Source organism: Ammodytes marinus (genome assembly GCF_949987685.1).
Source record: "Ammodytes marinus genome assembly, chromosome: 12".
In the NCBI taxonomy this organism is placed as follows: domain Eukaryota; kingdom Metazoa; phylum Chordata; class Actinopteri; order Uranoscopiformes; family Ammodytidae; genus Ammodytes; species Ammodytes marinus.
The window spans coordinates 27,678,784-27,700,500 of NC_137216.1; the positions used below are offsets into that span (position 1 = coordinate 27,678,784).

The 21,717-nt window shown below is 39.0% G+C and overlaps 1 protein-coding gene across 2 annotated transcripts; it reads left to right on the plus strand.

The window, feature by feature from the left end:
• The first annotated feature begins 1,708 nt into the window (after positions 1–1,708).
• Positions 1,709–20,773, plus strand: ttll4 (tubulin tyrosine ligase-like family, member 4). 2 transcript variants are annotated; one of them, XR_013845125.1, is made up of 23 exons: positions 1,709–1,846; positions 2,626–3,112; positions 3,617–4,375; positions 5,301–5,745; positions 7,295–7,511; positions 7,697–7,776; positions 7,976–8,039; positions 10,087–10,205; positions 11,024–11,134; positions 11,549–11,625; positions 12,404–12,598; positions 12,879–12,961; positions 13,086–13,214; positions 13,737–13,859; positions 14,426–14,524; positions 14,893–15,027; positions 15,252–15,389; positions 15,650–15,746; positions 16,213–16,423; positions 16,763–16,830; positions 16,929–16,999; positions 17,649–20,215; positions 20,351–20,773. XR_013845125.1 is itself a non-coding variant. In XM_080037867.1 (22 exons), the coding sequence occupies exons 3-22, from the start codon at positions 3,806–3,808 to the stop codon at positions 17,839–17,841; spliced, it is 3,225 nt and encodes a 1,074-aa protein (XP_079893993.1). In that variant the 5' UTR covers positions 1,709–1,846; positions 2,626–3,112; positions 3,617–3,805; the 3' UTR covers positions 17,842–20,773. The 2 variants fall into 2 exon arrangements, 1 of the variants encoding a protein (XP_079893993.1); XM_080037867.1 differs by having other exon boundaries at positions 17,649–20,773.
• Positions 20,774–21,717: the final 944 nt, after the last annotated feature.

Consider the following 21,717-nt stretch of genomic DNA (forward strand, 5'->3'; position numbering starts at 1 on the left):
TACGAGACCCCCCATGAAAGTCTACACATCTTCCACCGCTGCAGGCTAAACACACATCTCTTCCGTCCGCACCTTGGCTAAGAAGATATTAATTAAGAAAAATATCAAACAAAATTGCACTTATATGTGGCGCTTTGTAGTTTGGCTTATTTGAAGCTAATTTACTTATGTTATTATGATGTTCTGAGTTTGTACCCTCATGGTTGAATGCACTTATTGAAAGTAAAGTAAGTAAGTAAGTAAGTAAGTAAGTAAGTAAGTAAGTAAGTAAGTAAGTAAGTAAGTAAGTAAGTAAGTAAGTAAGTAAGTAAGTAAGTAAGTAAGTAAGTAAGTAAGTAAGTAAGTAAGTAAGTAAGTAAGTAAGTAAGTAAGTAAGTAAGTAAGTAAGTAAGTTAGTAAGTAAGTAAGTAAGTAAGTAAGTAAGTAAGTAAGTAAGTAAGTAAGTAAGTAAGTTAGTAAGTAAGTAAGTAAGTAAGTAAGTAAGTAAGTAAGTAAGTAAGTAAGTAAGTAAGTCTACTGCAATGTCTATTAATGTGCGCTGTCCCTTTTAAATAAAGAAATCTAAAAAAAAAAAAGTAAGTGAGTAAGTAAGTAAGTAAGTAAGTAAGTACAATGTATTTATATAGCACTTTTCACAGACAGGGTCACAAAGTGCTTTACACTGTGCATAGAAAATAAAATCATAGTAAAAAATACGTCTACGAATATAATGAATGTCACTTTGGATCAAAGCAGAAATAAGATTATTGAATTTTTTTTTCTGTTCATTTTTAAGTCTAACAGTTTGCAGAAAGGATGTGGAACCCGCAACAAATTCTTATTGATATCAATTGAAAGTGCAGCTTTAAGTTATCAGCGCCGGAGTCCAAGAAATGTTTTCACCCAAGGGAACAAAATGACGTATAATAGAATAGGGGGAAACGGGCTGAGCAGGAAAGGAGAAAGAGATAGAATGAGGAGAGAGAGAGGAAAACAGATGAACAGACCGGTAAGGAGGAGAGGAAATGCAAGGAAGTGAGAAAAAATAGATAGTTGTAGGTGGATGGCTCGGTAGGTAACACCGACTTTGGTATGGGTAATAAGGGTTCCATTCCAAGTTGGGACGGGGCAAGACCAAGACCCTTAATTCCTTAGCTAAAAGTGTCTGCTCAAAAGACATGTAAAGAGAAAAAGGAGAAAGGAAAAGAAAGGGGGAAGAAAAAGGAGTTAAACAGGGAAAATAAAGGATGTGAGTGAGGAAGAAGGAAATGCAAGTGTGGAGAGAAAAAGATATTAAAATGTGAAGAGGAAATCTAGAGTGGACAGGAGCAAAAGCTGGAGGTAGACCGAGTTGCATTTAGTGGCCTTCCCTCCACTGCGCCCTCTAGTGACGAAACGTGTGAAGTACAAGTCTGTCTGGTTCACAGCAGGGAAACACACCGAAACCAACACGAGTGATGCCGAAACAGATTTAAAAAAATAAAAAATCATTTTCAATTTCAAGAGGTTTCTGTTGCTATTATTTAAATAGTTTGATTATGTTTAGAATCGTATTCAAATGCACTTAAACAAAACACATCTGCCAACTAAACATACCGTATGTTATAGCTGCTATCAGATCAATACTTTCTGAATGTCGAACCAGAGGAGGGAGCTCTGGTTCACGAGCGAAGCCGGAAGTGAGGCGGAGTGACACTCTCATCTCAATAGACGATCTTTGTGAGGTTGAAGATCTTTGGCCATGATGTGTCACTCGGACGTTCCGCCGGCTAGTTCCACTCTACTGCAATGTGACAAACCGTAACGTGTGTCAAGTAGGCTACCCCCTTTGCTAGACCAACATGTTAGGGACACTACAGGGGACCAAGTAAGTATTAATATATATTATTTATAAACGGATAGCCAGGCTGTGTGTTATTATTGAACACCGGGACACACCCGCGAACGGTTGGTGATGTGTTGGTTGTTGTTGCTAAGCTAACGCGGTGTGGACAGACCTAGCAGCGGTAAACAGAAAATTAAATATTAATAGGGTTTTAACTAGCTGTCAGGTCCGCTACGTGGAACCATATGGGAGATTTAACAATAATATAATTGGTGTTGACGTCAGTGTAGCTTTTAGGTTATTACATCATACGCGTTTGATAGTGAGCCAACGTGTCCATGGTGAGGACAAGCACGTGAAGCTATGCTGCTTTCCAGGACACACTGACAGATCATTAGAAAGTCTTAAAAGGGCATACATCAATCTATAAAAAGGCCTACGTTGATTTTAAAATTTCTTTTGTCAATATGTCTAAAGTCTTATAAAGGCATTGAACAAATACATCTGAGAGTAAGGTGTTAATGGTTGTAATAATGTTCTAAATCTTTAAAAAGTCTTAAAATTGCTAAGACATTGCAAAACACTTTTTTTCCTGACAATGCAATGTATCTACTCAAAATAAGTGGGACTAAAATGTAAGTTACCTTTAGAATACCTGCTTAAGGGATACCAAATAACTTTCAGCGTTGGTAAATGCATTTAAAAAACGATCCTAGGGACTTTTATTTCCATTTTCAAGATACTATTTCGTTGCTATGTTTACTATGACTGGATTCTCTCTCACTAACTTTTTTTTTTCTCTTCTCTTGTGTAATCTGCAGTTGTAAAAGCCGGGGGTGTATTGCCTCCTGTGAACCAACCGAGGAACATATAAGAACTTTTAAGGACACACACACCACTTACTTTCTCCTTCCAAGACCTGACACCTCTGTGTAAGCCTAGTATGCAGTGTTAGTGTTAGGTTAGCCCCTGGAGCCTCATATTTCAACTCCGGATCTTTTGTCACGAAAAAGGAAGACATACAACAGCATCTTGCTCCGTAGATGATCTATATATGTCTTCAAGGCTCTTTGACTCTCTGATCTTATATCAAAATCGGACTGTTGTGACTTGTAGTTGAATCGGAGTTTGAACCATTTTTGCCTTAGCGGGGAAAACAAACCCTCTTGTGCCTGCAGCCTGCCTGAATGAGCCTCAAGTGAAGGATTGTTTGTGACGCTGCATCAACGTCTATCCTCTGCACCGTCTGTCCATCTGTGGCAGCAGTTATGTTGACTGCTGGCCTGGACTTACCAAGGACTTTTAAAGGTAATTTTCTTTTAACATATATGATGCTAATTTTTTAGGTTCAACATTGTAATATGGGTTTCTACTAGACACTGTTTTCATGGTGTAGTAGTGTTGGAAAAAACTGTATTATTTATCACGGTTTTATTATCTGTTAAAGGTGGAGTCAGCGATTCTGGAGAATAGTTGTTGTCAAATTCACTAAGTCAAAACCGGGTAATATGTCCTCACTATCAGCTCCCTGTCCGTACTGTGTGTGCTGAAAACATCCAGTGTTAATAGACTAGTCCAGTACAGACAGGTAGCAGATTGTGTGGAGATATTCACTGATTTCTATAAAAGTAATTTTGACAACAAGCGTTCTTCAAAGTCACTGACTCCACCTTTTTAAATGCAATTTCAATATTTGCTTATGTCTTTTTTTTTTAATGTTTTTTCTATGCCCATGTAAAGCACTTTGCATTGCCTTGGTGTGTCTGAATTCTGCTATACAATAACCTTTCCTTGCCTTGCTTTGTCTTGCAGTGACCAATAGGAAATTTACAACTCCATTCGACTGTAGCTGACGTTTCGAAAAAGACATTCCTACTGAATAAACTAACTCCACCTCCGGATTTTAGTATCATCTAGACTGTTAATTCATATCTTGCCTATCAGTTTAATACACCCAAAACCCCCTCCCAAAAACAAAGCTAATCTACGTTGGGTGTTGCCATGCCTACCAACCAGTCCTCTCCCTGGGGTGGGGGGAAGCCACGTGCTTGCTCAAACACAGAAAGTCCCACAAACACTTCTACCACAGCCAAGACAGCCAAGAAAAAAGTTATGGCCGCCAAAGTGCCTTTAAGTCAATCTTCCCTCGACCTATCCAGGAGAAAAGACCAAGCCAAATCTCTCTCCACTAAAGTTGCCTCGTCGACGGGACATTCAGTTCCCATGTGGGAGAAAGGGGACGGATATAAATGCGACACCTATAGCCAATTCACCACCACCACTGCCGCCACAGTGCCAGATGGGTCTCCAAAAATGCCAGGGCAAGTTAAACACAATCAAAGCCCAAACCAAGTGCTTGTAAATGGGCTGAAGAAAGCTAGTGGTAGCCCTACACATACAAATGCCACTAGTCCCAAGAAGGAATGCCAGAATGGGTTCACTGTCCAAACTTCTCAACCGGGGAATGATGGAGATGTGCCGTTGGGATTGGATTCTCTGTTGTCGTTGTGTCATGAAGATCTGTTCATGAAAGGACAGCCGCCCACTCTGCAGCAAACTAACAAGTTCATGGTGAGTGTAACCATGTCTCTCAGCAAAGCTTATGAGGAAATAAAATGAGAATAACACAAATAGTTTTTGCACTCAACAGCTTTTAGTAGCAGACAATATAACATCTTGTCTTTGAGAAAACAGAAACTTTTTTTAGATTTTTTTTATTATTCTTTTTTTTTTTTTTTTACCTTAACCCAAATCTCGGTACCATTATCAGCGTAAAATATTTCCGGCTAAAGTTTCATATATAATTCATTATGAGCATTGAATGCTTTTGTATTGTTTTTTATGTAAATATGGATGATATTATGTTGAACTAACTATTTTGCACCATAAAGGAAACACTTCAGTCAATAAATCCTAGTTTATTACTTGTTATACAGACACTTGCTGCTGAGGTTAGCTGCCATTTTAATACCACTACCTTTAACTTTTACCTCATGTACGTCCACTAACATTAACTGCCTCTTCTTTCACATCCTTTCCTTTCCTTGTCAAATCAGTTTTATTTGTATAGCCCCAATATCACAAATAAACATTTGCCTCAGTGGGCTTTACATTCCAAAATGTAATAATGATCATTAATTACCTTCACCTCTCTCTCTGTTTTCAAACTAAATCTGCATAAAATCTTAGTTGACTCCTGCACCTGCTAGTAGCCCTTCTTGTCATACACTATTGATTAACTGTTTATTTTATTGTATTGTATTATATTGAATTTTTTAAAGTGTATTTTATATATTTTTGTAAAAGTGTAATATATATATATATAACCTTGTTTTCACTTTTAGCACTCCCCTCCCTCTTCCCCTTCAGGCTGCACTTGAAAATAAGAATTTTGTTCTTAATTTGCTTGCCTGGGTAAATAAAGGTTAAATAAATAATAAAATAAATAATTAATACTCAATAATTATTATAATCCATAATTGCCTTCTCTTTCTAGCCTGAAGCTGCAGACTGTTCCTCGTTGCCACCAGTGCCTCCGCTCTGCCTTACTCAGTGTGACCATCGGGGGGCAGCGTTTGACGAAAACACCCCTAGCTTTGAGAGCACACAACACAGAAGCACAGCAACAGAAACTACCACTTCAAGGAGGATCCATTCTGCTAAAACAACTACAAAACCCAATCTTACATCAACTTCGAATGACCAGTTGCTAGTAAGAGGGGTTCCTCCAGCAATGGTGGTGTCACCTACGAACACCAAGCCCCAAATACTAGCCCCACTAGAGCTGAAAAAGCAGGTCCAAGATAGTCCAAGCACCTTGTCCACAGGCAGAAGGATCAGCCCAACTAAAGTGTGTCCCGTTCAAAATGGCCCCGTGCCAAGTGCTCTCGGTGTCAGTGCCACCGCGGAGACGCAGCCCACAGTGCAGGAGGCAAACACAGGTAATCACAACTATTAGGTTACTGTGACACAATGTGATAGTGGTAGCTGGCAATGAAAACACAGGGAATAGAGAATGGTAGATTGTCTTTCTGGTCATGAATGGCAGTCAAGAGCCTCAAACATATTAAGAAAACTTTTACAACAATTATTCTTTAATGGATAAACTTAACGGCCTTACACGTTTTTATGTATACTGTGAGTCCTGAGGAAATGCACCTGTTTGAAGACCAAGAAGAAGAAGAACTATAGAATAAATAACTAAACACATCTTCACCTCATCTATTGATATTGTGGAAAGACTTGAGGCAGTGGAGGATGATGATGACATCTTTAGTAACTATAGCTTCTTGTCCCTGAAGGCCAACGTAGCTTCTTTATATTTTATTGTATATTTTTTCTGTAAAGTGCTTGCTGGTTACATTGTAATCTAGAATGTCACCACTAGATGCTGCTAAATGCTCCGATATTACATACTGTAGCTTTAAATTTAGCTTATTATGATAGGAATATTTTCAATGTGTTATGAATTAATATTATTGTTTAAGAAACATTCAGCGGAGTTCAGGGGCGTTAAAGCAGTAAGACATCTTCAAAGGGGAGTGTATATGTGGTTATTTTTTAATATTGAGGTCAAAAAGACACACGAGTCGCATCATAGACCCAATCACCCCAAACATGACAGTCTTAGAAATGGACCATTAAAACTCTGTCCCTGCATTCCAATAGTAGTTGCACTTCCCCTTGTTCATTTACCCTCAGCCCTTGGCATGACGTAACAGCATACGTTGCACGGAGGGAACTTGGAGAGCGGAGGGAGACTGGGCGGGGGAGGAGCGGAGGATTTAAATGGAACCCACTTGCCCACTTGCCCTTGTAGTCGCAATGGACCGTCAGTTACATAGGTAAATCTGAATGCAAATAATACAGAAGTATAACATTCTGCTAAGGTAGCCTATGTTGCAGAAAGCCATTTCCATAGCATAACAAACATTGAATTTCGACACGGTAACTCAGATTATCAAGATATTGTTACTTACACATGTAAATAGTTTGCTCCGACATATTTTCTTATTTATACTTTCAACCAAAAACATTTGTTTTAAATAGTCCTCTAATTGGCAGCCATCGGTGTTATAGCAGCAATGTGTAAACTGCAATACATTCACTGGATTGTTCGTATGGAAATAGGATAGCCTAATTGAGGCGTTTTGGAATATATTTATATATATATATTTGTCCTGCGGGTGGCCGCGATGTCCCTAAAAGCATACAGTCTATCGGAAAATAAAAGGAGAAGAAGAAGAAGACGAACTGCAATGCACTGTGGGTGATATCCACCTCGGAGTGACCATCCATGTTGACTTGATCACTCAGCCCTCCGAGGGTCTATCTCACGAAGTTCACTTCAGTTTCCAGACTATTGGAACGACACTTAAGATGGCAGCGGGGATTCCCCCGAGGGCAAGTGCCTAGGGCAAGTGAACGAGGGCCTGTTGAACGGGTATTGGAACGTACCCTGTGTATAAACAACTCTTCTTTCCTTCATAGTTGTGTCCCCCGGCCCTGCTGTAGCCATGGTGGGCTCCGTCACCACTCAGATCTCTGAGATCCAGCTGAACAGACCTGGCCCGGCGGCCTGTGTGTCACCTCCCCCTCCCCCTCCCTCTCCCTCTCCCTCTCAATACCCCTCCTCACCCTCACCTTCAGCCACCCCATCACCTACTGAGTCAGAGGAGGGTCTGGGTGGAGGCACTCAAATGTCTGGGTGAGCAATAGATACTAATGGCTACTCAATCAGTAGATACATTTATTGAAATGTATTAAAATGTTCTGGTACATGATGTTGAATCTCAAAAGACTCAAATAGTAATTTACAACAAATACATTACTAATATAAATGTGTTGTTTTCATCTTTGTCATTCTAACTTATTATTGCAAATGGGCACTAGGCAGGAGGAGTGCGCTATGCAAGTGGATGGACTTGAGGAAGAGCTTCCTGATGAGCTAGAAAATGCCTGTAGTGATGATGGTAAGGCGTGAAAATACACTCACTCACTCACTCTCTCACTCACTCACTCACTCACTCACTCACTCACTCACTCACTCACTCACTCACTCACTCACTCACTCACTCACTCACTCACTCACTCACTCAAATGAATACACACACACACTTACTAAACTCTTGGTACTCCATTCTTTGAGAATTTTTTAATATTTGTGTTCAGATGATTCAGATTGTTCATCCAGAAATGGCGCCTCTTCCACAACATCTTCGGCTCTCCTTTCTAGGTATGAAAAACTATAACACACACACACACACACACACACACACACACACACACACACACACACACACACACACACACACACACACACACACACACACACACACACACACACACCTAATTATTTCTTTGTATGCTAAAAACACAAGATCATAAACACTTAACACTTGTCTGTTTTTTAAATTCTTACGTAGCAAATAGACTTTTCATTCTACAAATGTAAACCTGCGCTCCCTCTGAGAAAGCCTTTCCACCACACTCTCTGTTATTGTTAGCTTGGTGCCTTTATTTCCCTCTTGTGAACCCAGTGAACTCGAATCACTGTCCACAGCCATTCAAATCCTAATTCAGTATCCTGCATTCTCTATGAAGTTTCGCTATGAAGAGGAAGGCAGATAGTAATAACTTAAACCAGTGTTTCCCCTACCATTAACCCACCCCCCCCCAAAAAAAAAGACACGTCCTCCTATTCCTGAATACTCTGTAAGTAGTTTACCTTATAACCTATTTGTCCTTTCAACAGATATTTTTGGTGTTAAAACCAACTATGAACCAAAAGTGTTTTTCCAAGTTCAATTTCATTTCTCATAATTACATTTCCGTCTATTTAACAGAATACTTTTGGTGTTTGAAGTGAAACCAATATATGAGCCTCATAAGACAAATTAAGATTTTTTTTTTTTACTTTAAAAACTTGCCGCACAGTTCAAAATACCTAAGCCATTTGATTGGACGGCCCCTACACCAAGGCCTGGCTTGTAATTGGTCTCCTAAAAATGTATATGCATAAACGTATATCCATCAGTTCCTGTGGACTCTCTCTCTCTCTGCATTGTTAAAAGGGGCTGAAAGCATCAGAGCGTGGTGGAAAGGTCCGCTGCATTGTGCATTGTGCTTCATAGTACTGTTCACTCAACAGTAGAACTAACTACCAGAGACTCGGAGCTGGTTCTTTGCTAAAAATAATAGCCTGGATAGGGACCACTATTGTCACCTTGTTCCCCCCCTAAACCAGCTGATTTGTTTATGTTCACTTACATTGACCCTACCCCCCACACACACCCTACCCAGAAAGCTACAGCTCCTGTATGTATAGTATAGTGTCGGTTAGCCTAGCTGTCAGTGTTGTAGGAGGAATTTGGATCTAGAGGAAAGATTTTGACGAGGATACTTTTTCTTCTTTCCTATGACTGTCATGTGAGTTTTTTTTTTTTTTTTTGTGTGTGTGTGTGTGACAATACTCGTGATTTTATGTTCGTCTGATGTGATGTAAAAAGACATGGAATCTGCTTATTTTGGAATTAGTTGCTACTCCCTTTTTTTCTTTACAAAAAACATGGCACTAATACAACTGACTCTCATATTGCTATAACACCACTGTTATCTTGTTAAGGTAAATTATGTCATCTTCATTTTGCCAAAGTTACTCTGACCAGAACAATTTTGCTGTCTCTCTGAATATTAATATTGATCAGGAAGTCTCTTTTTTTTTTCTTAAATGGCCTCCTCCATTCGTCACACTTCTGTGTTAAAATAGACTTCTCCGTGTGATGTGACTGGCATCACGTTACTAACAAATAGGCCAAACGATCCTCAATCCACTTGAGTTACGAACTAGAGTGTTGACTGGACCACTGTTAGTTAGAAGTCAGCGAATGTAACCGAAGCCGCATTACTTTTTAATTCTGTTGTGAGACTTGGAATCGCTAGTTTAATAGCAACAGGCTAAGCAGAGCTGTGCTGCTGAAAGGTTAAAAAGCACACAGCCTACATCTACAATCATTAGACTTACTCTTACCTCTCCTATGGACCTGTCTTAAGTTACGGATGTGCTATGTATATGTAGGAATAATATTCATCATAAAACGCTTATCATGTGAATAGATAGCTTCAGTGAAAACACAGGAATTTGTTTTGGCCTGTGTCATACAAACCAAATGAATTTCCTTTTTGATGTGAACAGCAGACTCTAGATGTATTGTGATGTGAGAAACTACATGTATTTGAATGTCGATTGATCATTAATCTGACCCTCTCTCTCTGTATCTCAGTGTGGAGGATCCCATGTTATTGGGGGCTGAAGATGAGCGAGAGGAGAAGCCAGCTTTGGTTCCCAGTCTGTTCCCCCTCATCCCTCCAACACTCTACTTCAGCACCGCCAACGAGAAAGGTACGGACATGGCACGTATGCTGTGTGAAACTCTTTAACTGCTTTGCTTAAAGATCTACTTCACCGGTGGAAATATGAAGGTGTATTGAACTCTGAGATCCTATGTAGTATAAATGTGCGATAATTTTAAAATCAGTTCATCCTAGCCTGAGAAAAGGCAGATAGAGTGTTTTATGGTCTCACTGACTAACCCTACATTTTCCCACGTGTGACATCACATGAGACTGAAGAAAGAAAAACCTCATTCATTATATTATAATAGCGATTTTATAATGATGGAACGCCGGTTCCGTATGGGTGAAGTATTCCTTTAAGTAACCAAAGCAATTCACAGGATGTCATGTTAGAAGATGGCAAGCACAAGCAGATGAGAGTAAATGTGGGAGGAGAGTAAACAAATGAAGTTAAGTTTAGTTATCTTATAAGTCAATTTACACAAGGCACAGGGAAATGTGTCAAAATTGAAGGCTCTCTTTAAGTATGATTGTTTACTTTTTCTCCCTAATTTCCTATCATTGCCTACATAGTTTCCATTATATCCTTTCTATTTTATCCAATATGGCTGTGGCGTTGCGTTGGCATTACATTTCTTGTAAGTGTCCTTTTAAAAGGTCTTAAAAGGCCTTACATTTAACTTGGCGATCCCTGAGGGTACCCTGATTTTACGGTCCTATTTTAACAGTTTACACCAACGTATTTTCTATTTTCAGTAGATGATGTGAACTATTGGAAGTATTTGCATTTCCTCCCAAATGTGTAGCCCAGATTTGTATGAGTGAAATGAATTTGTTGTTTGTGTTGTGTCTCTCTCTCTGCAGTGGAGCTTCTGCCGGCTGAACAGAGACGGATGTTAAAATGGAAGATGAGCGCCGTCACTCCCAACGTGGTCAAACACACCATCAACAGGTCGCACTTTAAGGTCACCAAGAGTAAGTCTTCTGTTAGAGTTGCTGCTGAGATCAGTTTATTATTTTTTAATCACATGATTCCAAAATCATTATATTATCAATCAATTAGACTTTGTGGAATATATCATTAAGGCTCACCGGCCGGCTCCATTGTGGTCACAGTATTAAACAGTTTGAGTAAAGATTATTCTGTCAGTCAGTGTTAAACAGGAACTGATTTCATGCAAAATATGACTTTAAATGTATTGTGGTTGCATATTGACTGTCAAAAAGTAAACAGCAGATATGTTGGCAGGTTACGGTTTTGTATTTCACCTTTCCTAGACACTTACAATTAGATACAACATAACTTAAGTGTAACGTGCATTATCTGAAATGTAAATGAACATGTAAGAGTTAACTGATACTGAATGTGTTGCTCTGTTGTTCCTGTAGAAAGCCATGACTGGTTGGGCTGCTGGGGACACCACATGAAGTCACCGGGCTTCAAGGCCATCGGAGAGCACCAGAAGGTCAGAACACTCTACATACTCAGGGTTTTTCCTGGCTCAGAATGGGCCTTTGGGGGATGAGAACACGGGACAACTTTTTTGGGGTCGCGACTGCAACAGTAAAGGCAAAAAGTTTGTGAATGTTAAGAGCGGTGTGGGGTTGAGAGAGGGGAGTTTCTATGATCATTTTATTACAAACATTTTGTTTTAATTTGATCAAGGGAAGCAGTAATATAAATTGAATTGCAATCAATCGCCCAGCCCTTTGGAGATGTTTTTAAATAGCGTACATGTAATATATTCTCAATTTTTATCATTTTGGCGCTGGTGATTTTCCTTTGGGGGAGGCATAACACCACTTTGGGGGGCGCCGAAAATGTCTCTATGCAGGAAAAACCCTGCATACAATACTGTATTCCTTTACTTATAGTAATATGAATAAAATAATTATACGTTATGCTACCTTTAAATACAATATATAACAAAGGTCTGTTGACCAATGAAACAAAAGTACATATAAAAATCAAATACACATATATACGCATCAAATCAATGCACGTACCCATATACTGTATACACATCATTGTAAATCCTGAAAGAGGGTTAGAATGAACAGGTGACAGGGCAAAAGGACAGTGAGAAACACGATAAAAAGACAGCATCACATCAAAGCAAAGTCTATAAAAATGTGTTTTTTTTAAGAAGTGTTTTATGAAGACACATTCAAAATACCTTTTAAGGTCATCCATCCATAATTTCCCTTAACATGTCTGTATTTGCCTTTCTCTTGCCCCCCCAGTTGAACCACTTCCCGGGCACGTTTCAGATCGGGCGTAAGGACCGTCTCTGGAGGAACCTGTCTAAGATGAAGGTTCGCTTTGGGAAACAAGAGTTCAACTTCTTCCCGCGGACCTTCGTTCTGCCCCAGGACATCAAGCTGCTGCGGCGCGCCTGGGAGGACTGTGGCTCCCGGGAGAAGTGGATCATCAAACCCGTACGTTATGATAGTTCATTAGCATTGTGTCACTTTGATTAGGTATATTAGTAAGGCTTTATTTTTTGCTAGTTCATAAGCATTGTGTCAGTTTACTTAACGAAGGGAAATTAGACTAGGAAAACAGAGAAAAAAATAATATAAATTTGAACTTTTGTGTTGGATTTTATGGCTACATCGAAATCGCTGTGATTTTTGAAGTAAAGCCGTGACAGGCAGGCAGACTTAACTCCAAGGACGTCCTTTGATATTTATTATATATATATTACATCTCTTCCAGCCTGCATCAGCCAGAGGAATAGGAATCCAGGTCATCCACAAATGGAGCCAGATGCCCCGCAGGAGACCACTACTGGTACAGAAGTAAGGAGCCCAGAATAGACGGATAAATGTGTTAAACTTGGTAGCCCCAAAAAACATTTTCCGGTATTTAAAACTACATTATTGAATAGGATGAAACGTATTTTATTGTGGCTGTGTTTTCCAGGTACCTTCACAAGCCCTACCTCATCAGCGGGAACAAGTTTGACCTGCGTATCTACGTCTACGTGACGTCATACGACCCGCTACGAGTTTACATCTTCTCTGACGGACTGGTTCGGTTCGCCAGCTGCAAGTACGTTTCCATCACATCCTCCACATAGTACAAAACATATACAGTAGATTCATTTAAGGTCCAAATCACTTTTTGTCAAAATCTCTGAATATATCTTCACCATCCGCTCCCTGTCCATGCACCTTGTTTACATTTCAGTTTACAGAGCCTAGGCTGTTTACACACAACAGATATTTTTTCTGTGTACACCACACACACACACACACACAGTACAAACCTACTGTGTCAAGTGGATCTTGAGAAGATATTCACAGATTTTGGACGAATAGTGATTTTGACAACAAGTGTTCTCCAGAATCACTGACTCCACCCTTAAGTGGAAATGGAACATAAGTGAGCTGAAATACTGGAAAAGTAATATAATCTTTTAATAAAGCATATATACAAATATTAAATGTTACATTAAAATTATCAAGAAATGAATACGACTGACTGGTAAAATGTTGCCATAGACTTGCACAAACCTGTTGACAGAAGCCATATATTTAATTAATTCCACCTTTGTGTGTGTCTCTCCTCCAGGTATTCGTCTTCCCTAAAGACTCTGAGCAACAAGTTCATGCACCTGACCAACTACAGCGTCAACAAGAAGAACTCTGAGTACCAGAGCAACAGTGATGACAAGGCCTGCCAGGGACACAAATGGTAACCACAGAGGAAGAAGAAGAAGTCAAGCCAACTTTATTTATAAAGCTCAAAATAGCATAACATGTCCCAATGGGCTTCACACAACTACATATGTTGTAGATGTCGGCGACTATAACAGTACAAAAAGTAGGAAAAGGTTTATGTTTGAATCAAAGAAGCATTAAGGAAGGGACGGAGTTTTCATAGAGGTTAAAGCTGAGAATTTAGTTTATACAGGGGGATAGATGACCATTGGTGATTTAGACAGGGGAAGAACTATCAAGAGTTGGGCTCTCATTTACAATAGGGCCCTGTGTGTATACATAAACAAGCACATTGTACATTACAGAGTAAAATGTCTTGAAGTGAGGAAGCAGAGGGTAAATTGGGGAGTGTAAGGACGTGCGTGTGCGTGTGTGTGTGTGTGTGTGTGTGTGTGTGTGTGTGTGTGTGTCAGTCAGGTGAGAAGGGAGGATTGAGGACACAGTCTGACGTTTAATTTGGCCATGAAACTGAAACTGATACAGAGAGAGAGAGAGGAAGTAAAGAATGAATAAATAATTTGTGTGTGTGCATGTCTTCAGGGCTCTAAAGGCCTTGTGGAGGTATCTGGGTTCTAAAGGAGTCAACACCACTCTGATCTGGTCCAAGATTAAAGACATCGTCATCAAAACCATCATCGCGTAAGTTTACACATTTGGGCATTCTTTAGCTGGTGAACTGATGGCCTACTGGTATTCATTTTTATCATTTATATTATAACACTTTTTTATTATTTTGTTAATTACATTTTTAATAAAATGGTATTCATGTTTGTTGCTCTTGCATGTAAAACCTAATAAAGCTCTTTTTCTCCGACATTATATTAAAAAAGAAAATATATTTTAGTTTGAGGCGCAAACAACATAAATACAACATATTACTCACTTAAAATCAAGTAAAAATCACACAAAAAGTCTTCGAAATATTAGAATTGATGTCGTAAATGTTCTTATGATTGAAATAATAATAATAATGATGTAATACGTATCTCCATCCTCTGTGTTCTCAGGTCTGAGCCGTATGTGAACAGTCTTCTGAAGATGCATCTCCGCACGCCGTACAGCTGCCACGAGCTGTTCGGCTTCGACATCATGCTGGATGAGAACCTCAAACCATGGATCCTAGAGGTCAATATATCACCAAGGTAACTCACTCACTCACTCACTCAAACACAAATACACACACTCTCAAACACACACACACACACATACACACACACACACACACACAAACACTCTTTCTCAAACTCAAACATACGCACACACACACTTCCTCACAATAAAATATCACACCCACACACTCACACACATCACTATAAAAGATCACAAACAAGTTTTCAATCTCTTAACTGTTGTGTTTCTATTCCAGCCTCCACTCCAACACAGCGCTGGATGTAGCCGTTAAAGGTCAGATGATCAGAGACCTTTTGAACCTCGCGGGTTTCCGTATTCCTCAGAGAGAAGACGTGGTGGCCTCCTGCAGCAGCACCTCTAGCTCCACCAGCAGGTAGGGAGTAGGAACTACACCTTAGTAAATCCACCTATTGTAGGGATCACACCATGCACATGAGGGATTCTGTCATATGGAACTAGTTCATTCTGGTTAAAAATTACTCACTTACACAGTATAGGAGAAATATACAGATGCAAACAGACAAGGTTTAGTCAAATAAGACATGTTATGGAAGCAAAATAGACAAAAATCCCTTTTCTGCCTGCCCTAGCTCTCCTTAAATACCATTTTGAATCTTTGTTTTCTCTATACAGTCTGTGTGGGGGGAACAGAGAGAGGCAGAAGCCAGATCCGTCGTCTGATGAGAAGGTCAAACGGGCCTTTTACCTCACACAGCGCTACGCCGACCAGGTAAAGCAATACAAACACACACTAAAAATGTCTCCCAAGTAAAAGGCAATTATTGAATTAAGAATAGTATGTAAAATCAGAGTGCAAATAAACTTTAAAATAAGTTACTATTAATAGTGGGTGCAACAAAAGCATCTCCAAATCCAAATTATTTAAAAAATGACACATTTTGTATGATCTGTACTTGGGCAGTTATGACCGGAGCTGACTGTCGCTTTATCTTTCTCAAAAGCTGTTCAGTTAAATTACTTCAAATTGCAGGTTGTTTTACACTGTGGCCCCCCTGAAAGGCAAAATTTGCACTTGCAAATAATATGAATATTCACGGAAAAAAATCCACAACATATGTCATTCTAGGTCTATTGTAATGTACTATCACTGTTGATGAAAACATTGGTTTTATGTTAGACTATCTAACCAAAATGGCTACTCCATCTTTGTCTCTTTCCTCCCGTCTCTCCATCAGGACTTCCTCTCCTCTGTCCTGGATGTTTTGACCCCGGAGGACGTGCGTGTGCTGGCGGAGACTGAAGATGAGCTCACTCGCCTGGGGGAGTTTGAGAGGATCTTTCCCTCTCCGATCTCGTCGCGGTACCTTCGCTTCTTCGAGGTTCCCAGATATCTCAACATCCTGCTGGACCAGTGGGAGCACAAGTTCTGGAACAACAGGACCAAAGGTACTAGTGCTCTCCATGAATGCAATTCAATCTCACAATAATGATTTTTGGGGTAGATTTATCGGGGTTTATGTTTTGTTTTTTAATTAACGAGGCATTTATCTACATTAACATGGGGCTGTATTGAAATTAAGAATACAAAATATTTAAAAAAAAATAGGAAGCACATCTTAAATTGTTTGTGTGGGTTTATGTAATACAATTTAAGAATTGAAGTCTGAAATATCAGTCAAGCTGCTCACAATCATAACAGAGAATGAATGTAATTCTAAAACAGCTGGGAGAATTATTTGAAATCTTTATGGATTCTCTGTGTGAATGAACTATCTGTCTCTTCAGGTATCAGTCACCTGAGGTCTCTGTGTCAGAGAGGAGTCCACCTGGGCACCAACAACCCCGCTCACCTGGTGAGGACACCTGGAGAGACTGAATTAAAAAAAAATCGTAGAACAAATGTGATATTTTTTTATAATCATAAATCTCTTTTCTCTGTGTCATGTCTCAGTGGTCCAAGTGCAGCTACATCTCAAGGTTTGAAACTCACAGACCAGACACCAGGAGTCCCTCGAGATCCAGGTACACACACACATACACTCACTCACTCACTCACACACACACACACACACACTCACGCACAGAGGGTGCACATTCACAACTCATTTATACGCTTTCTAAAGTAAATCGGATCGTTCCCATCTCTAGTACAAGTAGGTTAAAAAAAGGTCTTTCTTTTAAGCAAAAAAACTCCACATTTGGGTGCACATTTTATTAGCAATTTAGAGCCAAGAGGTCCATTGTCACAATGTTTCAGTAGAAATACCTACTCGGGTGATATGATATAAAACTTGCAACAGGGTTAATTACAGTATAACGTCAAAGTTATTAAAAGTGGGTTAGGTGTAGAATTTATTACATCCTACCCAGTAACTTAAAGCTGGGGTGGAGGATTTGGGGAGAAAATGGCAGTTGGGATAGAGATTCGAATCCAAATACCTCAACCGCTCCACTTGTTCTCTTTGGTCCCTCCCTGACACGCTCTACACCAACAAAGTCGTGCCAAAGTGAATGGACAGTCCCAACAGCCAATAAGAACAGAGAATCGGAGCCTCGCCCTGATTGGTCAAAGTGTACAGCTCATGTTAACTTTGACCAATCCGAAATCACATACCCCAGTTTTAATCCAACATCTTTAACCTGATCATGTCCCTTCTTTTTCGTCCTACAGAGGGGTGGTTGTCAGCCATCAGCATCGCTCTCACCATGACGACGGTGACCTTGACGACGGCTCAGACAGGGAAGTAGCTTCGGTCTCCAGCCTGCCACTCTCACCCAGCCCTGGCTCTAGTGTGAGCAGTAGCGCCTGTGCTAGCCCCATACCTAGCCTAGCACACTGCAGCCTGCAGTTTGACTCAGTCTGAGAACACCTGTTTGTAGACATTACGCCCCTTAAACTAGGACTTAGAAACCCCGTAACATCTCACCAAACCACACTTCTATTGATAGTTAATTTCGAATGGCGCTGAAATTCTAGCTCTGGATGAGAAATGTATTGTTAGTCTTAACAAACTCTGTAGAAGGGACTGGAGTGGATTATGGGGTGGAACAGAATTGTAAATGGCTACGAAACGTGACTTTATATTTTGAGGGGATTTTCTGCAGATTATGGGGGAAATTTTGGCTATTTCAGTGCTACAATCAAAACCTTGCATTCAGTTAATGGTGTTTTATCCATTCTAGTGTTTTATCCATTCTAGCATTGAGGTTAACCTCCAATACTGAATAACCCATAGATACAAACACAACAGCTAACGCAACATGTTATGCTTTGTTAACATGCCAACCATTATTCAATTTTAAGTTGACATGTATCCTGAGCTTCTAAGTTATGCAACATGAAATTATCATCCTGCAGAAAGTTGCTGAAGTTACATTGACATTGTTCTATGGCAACGCAGGCAAGACTTTTTCAAATCAGCAGATGATGATAATGCAATTTTGACAACAGGTGTGACAGTGTGTGTTACCTGTATACCTCACCAAGGCCATGTACTAACCAATGTTAGTGCTGCATGAATAAACCTTGACAAGAGTGGTGGAAAACATGAAAGTCATTTGAATTTTTGAATTTGAATAAGAAAGTGGAGTCATCAAACAAAAGAATTTCACCTCAGTCAACTATTTAAAAAATATGCAGCGTTATTTAGTTATCTTAGAGTATTTCAAACTGATATGTGCAGTATTTGGCCTCTGATAAAGTCTTAAAACTCATGTATGTGGTACTAATATAGCACTTGTAAAAGGTGTGCCATATTCGGTCCTCACTTTCCTTATAGGTTCTAAAGTTAAATTGTCATTAAGATGTACTGGGCTTCCTCATTAAACTACACCACTTTTTGACGTTAGCATAGCCTGTTAGCGTGTGTGTTTTAAGCACGATAGCAAGAATAAATCTACAAAGTTGACACTGGCTTACAGTTACCTGGAGGTAAATAATGACACATTAATACTGTGATTTTTAATTGGCTGTTGATTTGTTGGTTGTCAAGCAACTGGTCGCACAGGTGTCACATTCCTCGCCTTTATAATATGGATTCAAATTTTGAATTCAAGAGTGTTTGTGTGAAGGATAGTTATTTCAATAGACAAACTAAGGGAAGGAATTTTAAAAGACCAGTACGAGCTCACCAGACTGTGTGTGGTGTGTTGTGATCTATGCAGATTATTTTAAAACATATTTTTAAAGTGATTTTAGTTTCATTGCTTGATGGTGGTACTGGTGTGTGTGTGTGTGTTACAAAACCTCATTTTGATGAATGATTTTAGTATGTTAGAGATACTTTAAGATGAAACTGTGGTCACTAGGTCTGACTTATGTTAGTAGCCAAAGCAGGAGCGTAATATTACAAAACAACACTTGTCATTTTACCTTAGCATTCATCTTATGAACGCAACCTAATTTAAAAAGGGCTTTGGTTTTCTGGGTGGTTATCACTTGAAGTTGTACATAGAATATAGTTTATATAGAAGTCTTAGAAAGCTGCCAAATCTTAGTCTAGAACCAGGATTTTTACTTTGTCGAAATATGTTCATCAATGCACATTCAAGCTCACTCACTAACTCTGTGAGTTGGGGGGGGGACAAGTTTAAGATTTCTCCTTGCATCCTCAGGAAAGAGTAAAAATACATTTTACTGTGAGGACACTGCTCATAATATTACTTGAAGTTAAAAAGGCTTGGGTACACTTTTATCTTAAAGCCAACATCTACCGTCACAAACTTATAGATGAGAAACATTATTAAGCTCTTATTTTGACCTCAGTTTTACTTATGCGGAAATATAGATTGAATTTGTCTTTGTCATTCCTGCTCTCAGTATGGACGCTATATTGTTTGCAGACTTTTGTGCAATGAACAAACAGATGCCAAATGTTTGTGTGGTGTCAGTTTGAAGCAGACATGTTATATCTTCATTCAAGCTAGTTACACTTAATTCTAGAATATAGAATAAAGGGAGTAATAAGAATTTAAATATACAAAAATCACAATGTTACCACATTAACACATACACAACTAGATGTTTCTCATGGTGCTAACCAAAGCTCACACTGAAAGCTAGTTCCTGCAGAAATGATTTAAAATCTAGTTATTTCATTTATTAATGTATCGCGTAATAATTATTTGTTTGGTCGATGAAATTTAAGAATATTAAGATGCCATCCCAAGATTTCCTAAGAGAACATGACAGAAATATACAGTACAAAATAAATATTTAAAAAAAAAAAGTCACTTAAAGTCTTATCACAGAAGGGCTTCACGGGTTTGAGAGGCATTTAGTTTATAAGTTACCATGGGAATTTACAGTTGTATCGGGGGGGGAAATCATTGAAAGAGTTTTAGGGCCACAGGAGAGGAAAAAAATCAGATAAGGAAGATTGTGTCGAGATATGTCCAGAATAAAGACGAATACTCCAAAATGCTATTGGAGTTAGTGGGGCTTTTATGTATTTTCAGCACACTACAAATTGACATGTATGAATTGGGGCATCCTAAATCTTTTTCTGGCATACTAAATAGTATGGGGATTGGAACGCAGGGCTATTGTTTTCATTTGACAGAAGTTACAATCTGTTGGGACATTGAGCAGCTGCCATGTTTGTCTGGCTGCCTTTCAGAGTTTATATATTTCACAGAGTTAAATAATAACACTTTGAGTTTGGAGTTGTTTTTAACATAACAAGAAAACATGTTACAAGTGGTGATTTATATTTTTTACTAACCTGACCATTGTTAGTTTTCCATGTTAAAGGGCTGTTTTAATTGCTCAGGATGACGATTTTAAAATAAAGTTATTTGTGCTACAAGTCTCTTATGATTGTGTATTTATTTGGGTGATAAAAAATATATTTGAAAACATGGGTGATCCTTCATTAGAATTATTAGATTTTTTTATTTTTTTGTAATGTTTTTGTTTATATACCCTTACCATACAAAAGTATATGAAGACTATTGTGTCTTGCTATATAGATAAACTAGGCCCACAACATTGCAGTACTAATATGAGTCTCCTCTATTGTTAATTTACATAATATTTACGGTGACAGGTAAGTACAACAGTAAAAATGCTATTTTAAATTCCTGACCTTAAAGCAGCTGGTCAGCAGCACTGACCCTGTTTACAGCTGCAACATCCTGTGTTTAACATATACACACACACACACACACACACGTGCATAACTACACACACACACACACTTTGCTGTAGGGAGAATGACTAAGAGTATAGGCACGGAAACAGTCTTCGGTGGTATTCTGAATGTGTGTCAGGACTCTTAAGCAGTTGTAAACTATTAATAACAGTGCGGCAGTGGCACTCTAACCAGCAGCAACCAGCCCATTTAACATACTGCAGTTATTATTAGTCTAACACTGTAAAGTGCACTGTTAGGCTACTGTCTAACAATGTTACTAGTAAACTACATTCAAAAAGCTATATTATTTCTTGCTTGAATTGTATCTAAAAATCCAACCACGTGTGTAAAGTGATAATGCATAGATGCGTGAATTGCAATGCATTAAGCCAACAGGTTTCACTACCATGCTTGCTTGCAGGCGTGCTAAGCATAGCATTCAAATAACTTGCATTGTTACATTTTATTTCGGCTCAACTTCTTTGACCAAACAGATGGTGTTCTGTAGGTGTTGAAGGGGCCACTGTTTAACAACAATTTACGACTGGTTTTTAAAGTTGCGTTTCACATTTTCTTCATGTTTGTGTCGGGTATTTTAGCTATTTT

Bases quoted from the DNA above. Each gene is read 5' to 3' on its own strand.
- ttll4 (XM_080037867.1), top strand. From the start codon at position 3,806: ATGCCTACCAACCAGTCCTCTCCCTGGGGTGGGGGGAAGCCACGTGCT. The intron at 7,777-7,975 runs GTAAGGCGTGAA...ATTTGTGTTCAG, and splicing joins AAATGCCTGTAGTGATGATG to ATGATTCAGATTGTTCATCC. The intron at 14,525-14,892 runs GTAAGTTTACAC...CTGTGTTCTCAG, and splicing joins GTCATCAAAACCATCATCGC to GTCTGAGCCGTATGTGAACA.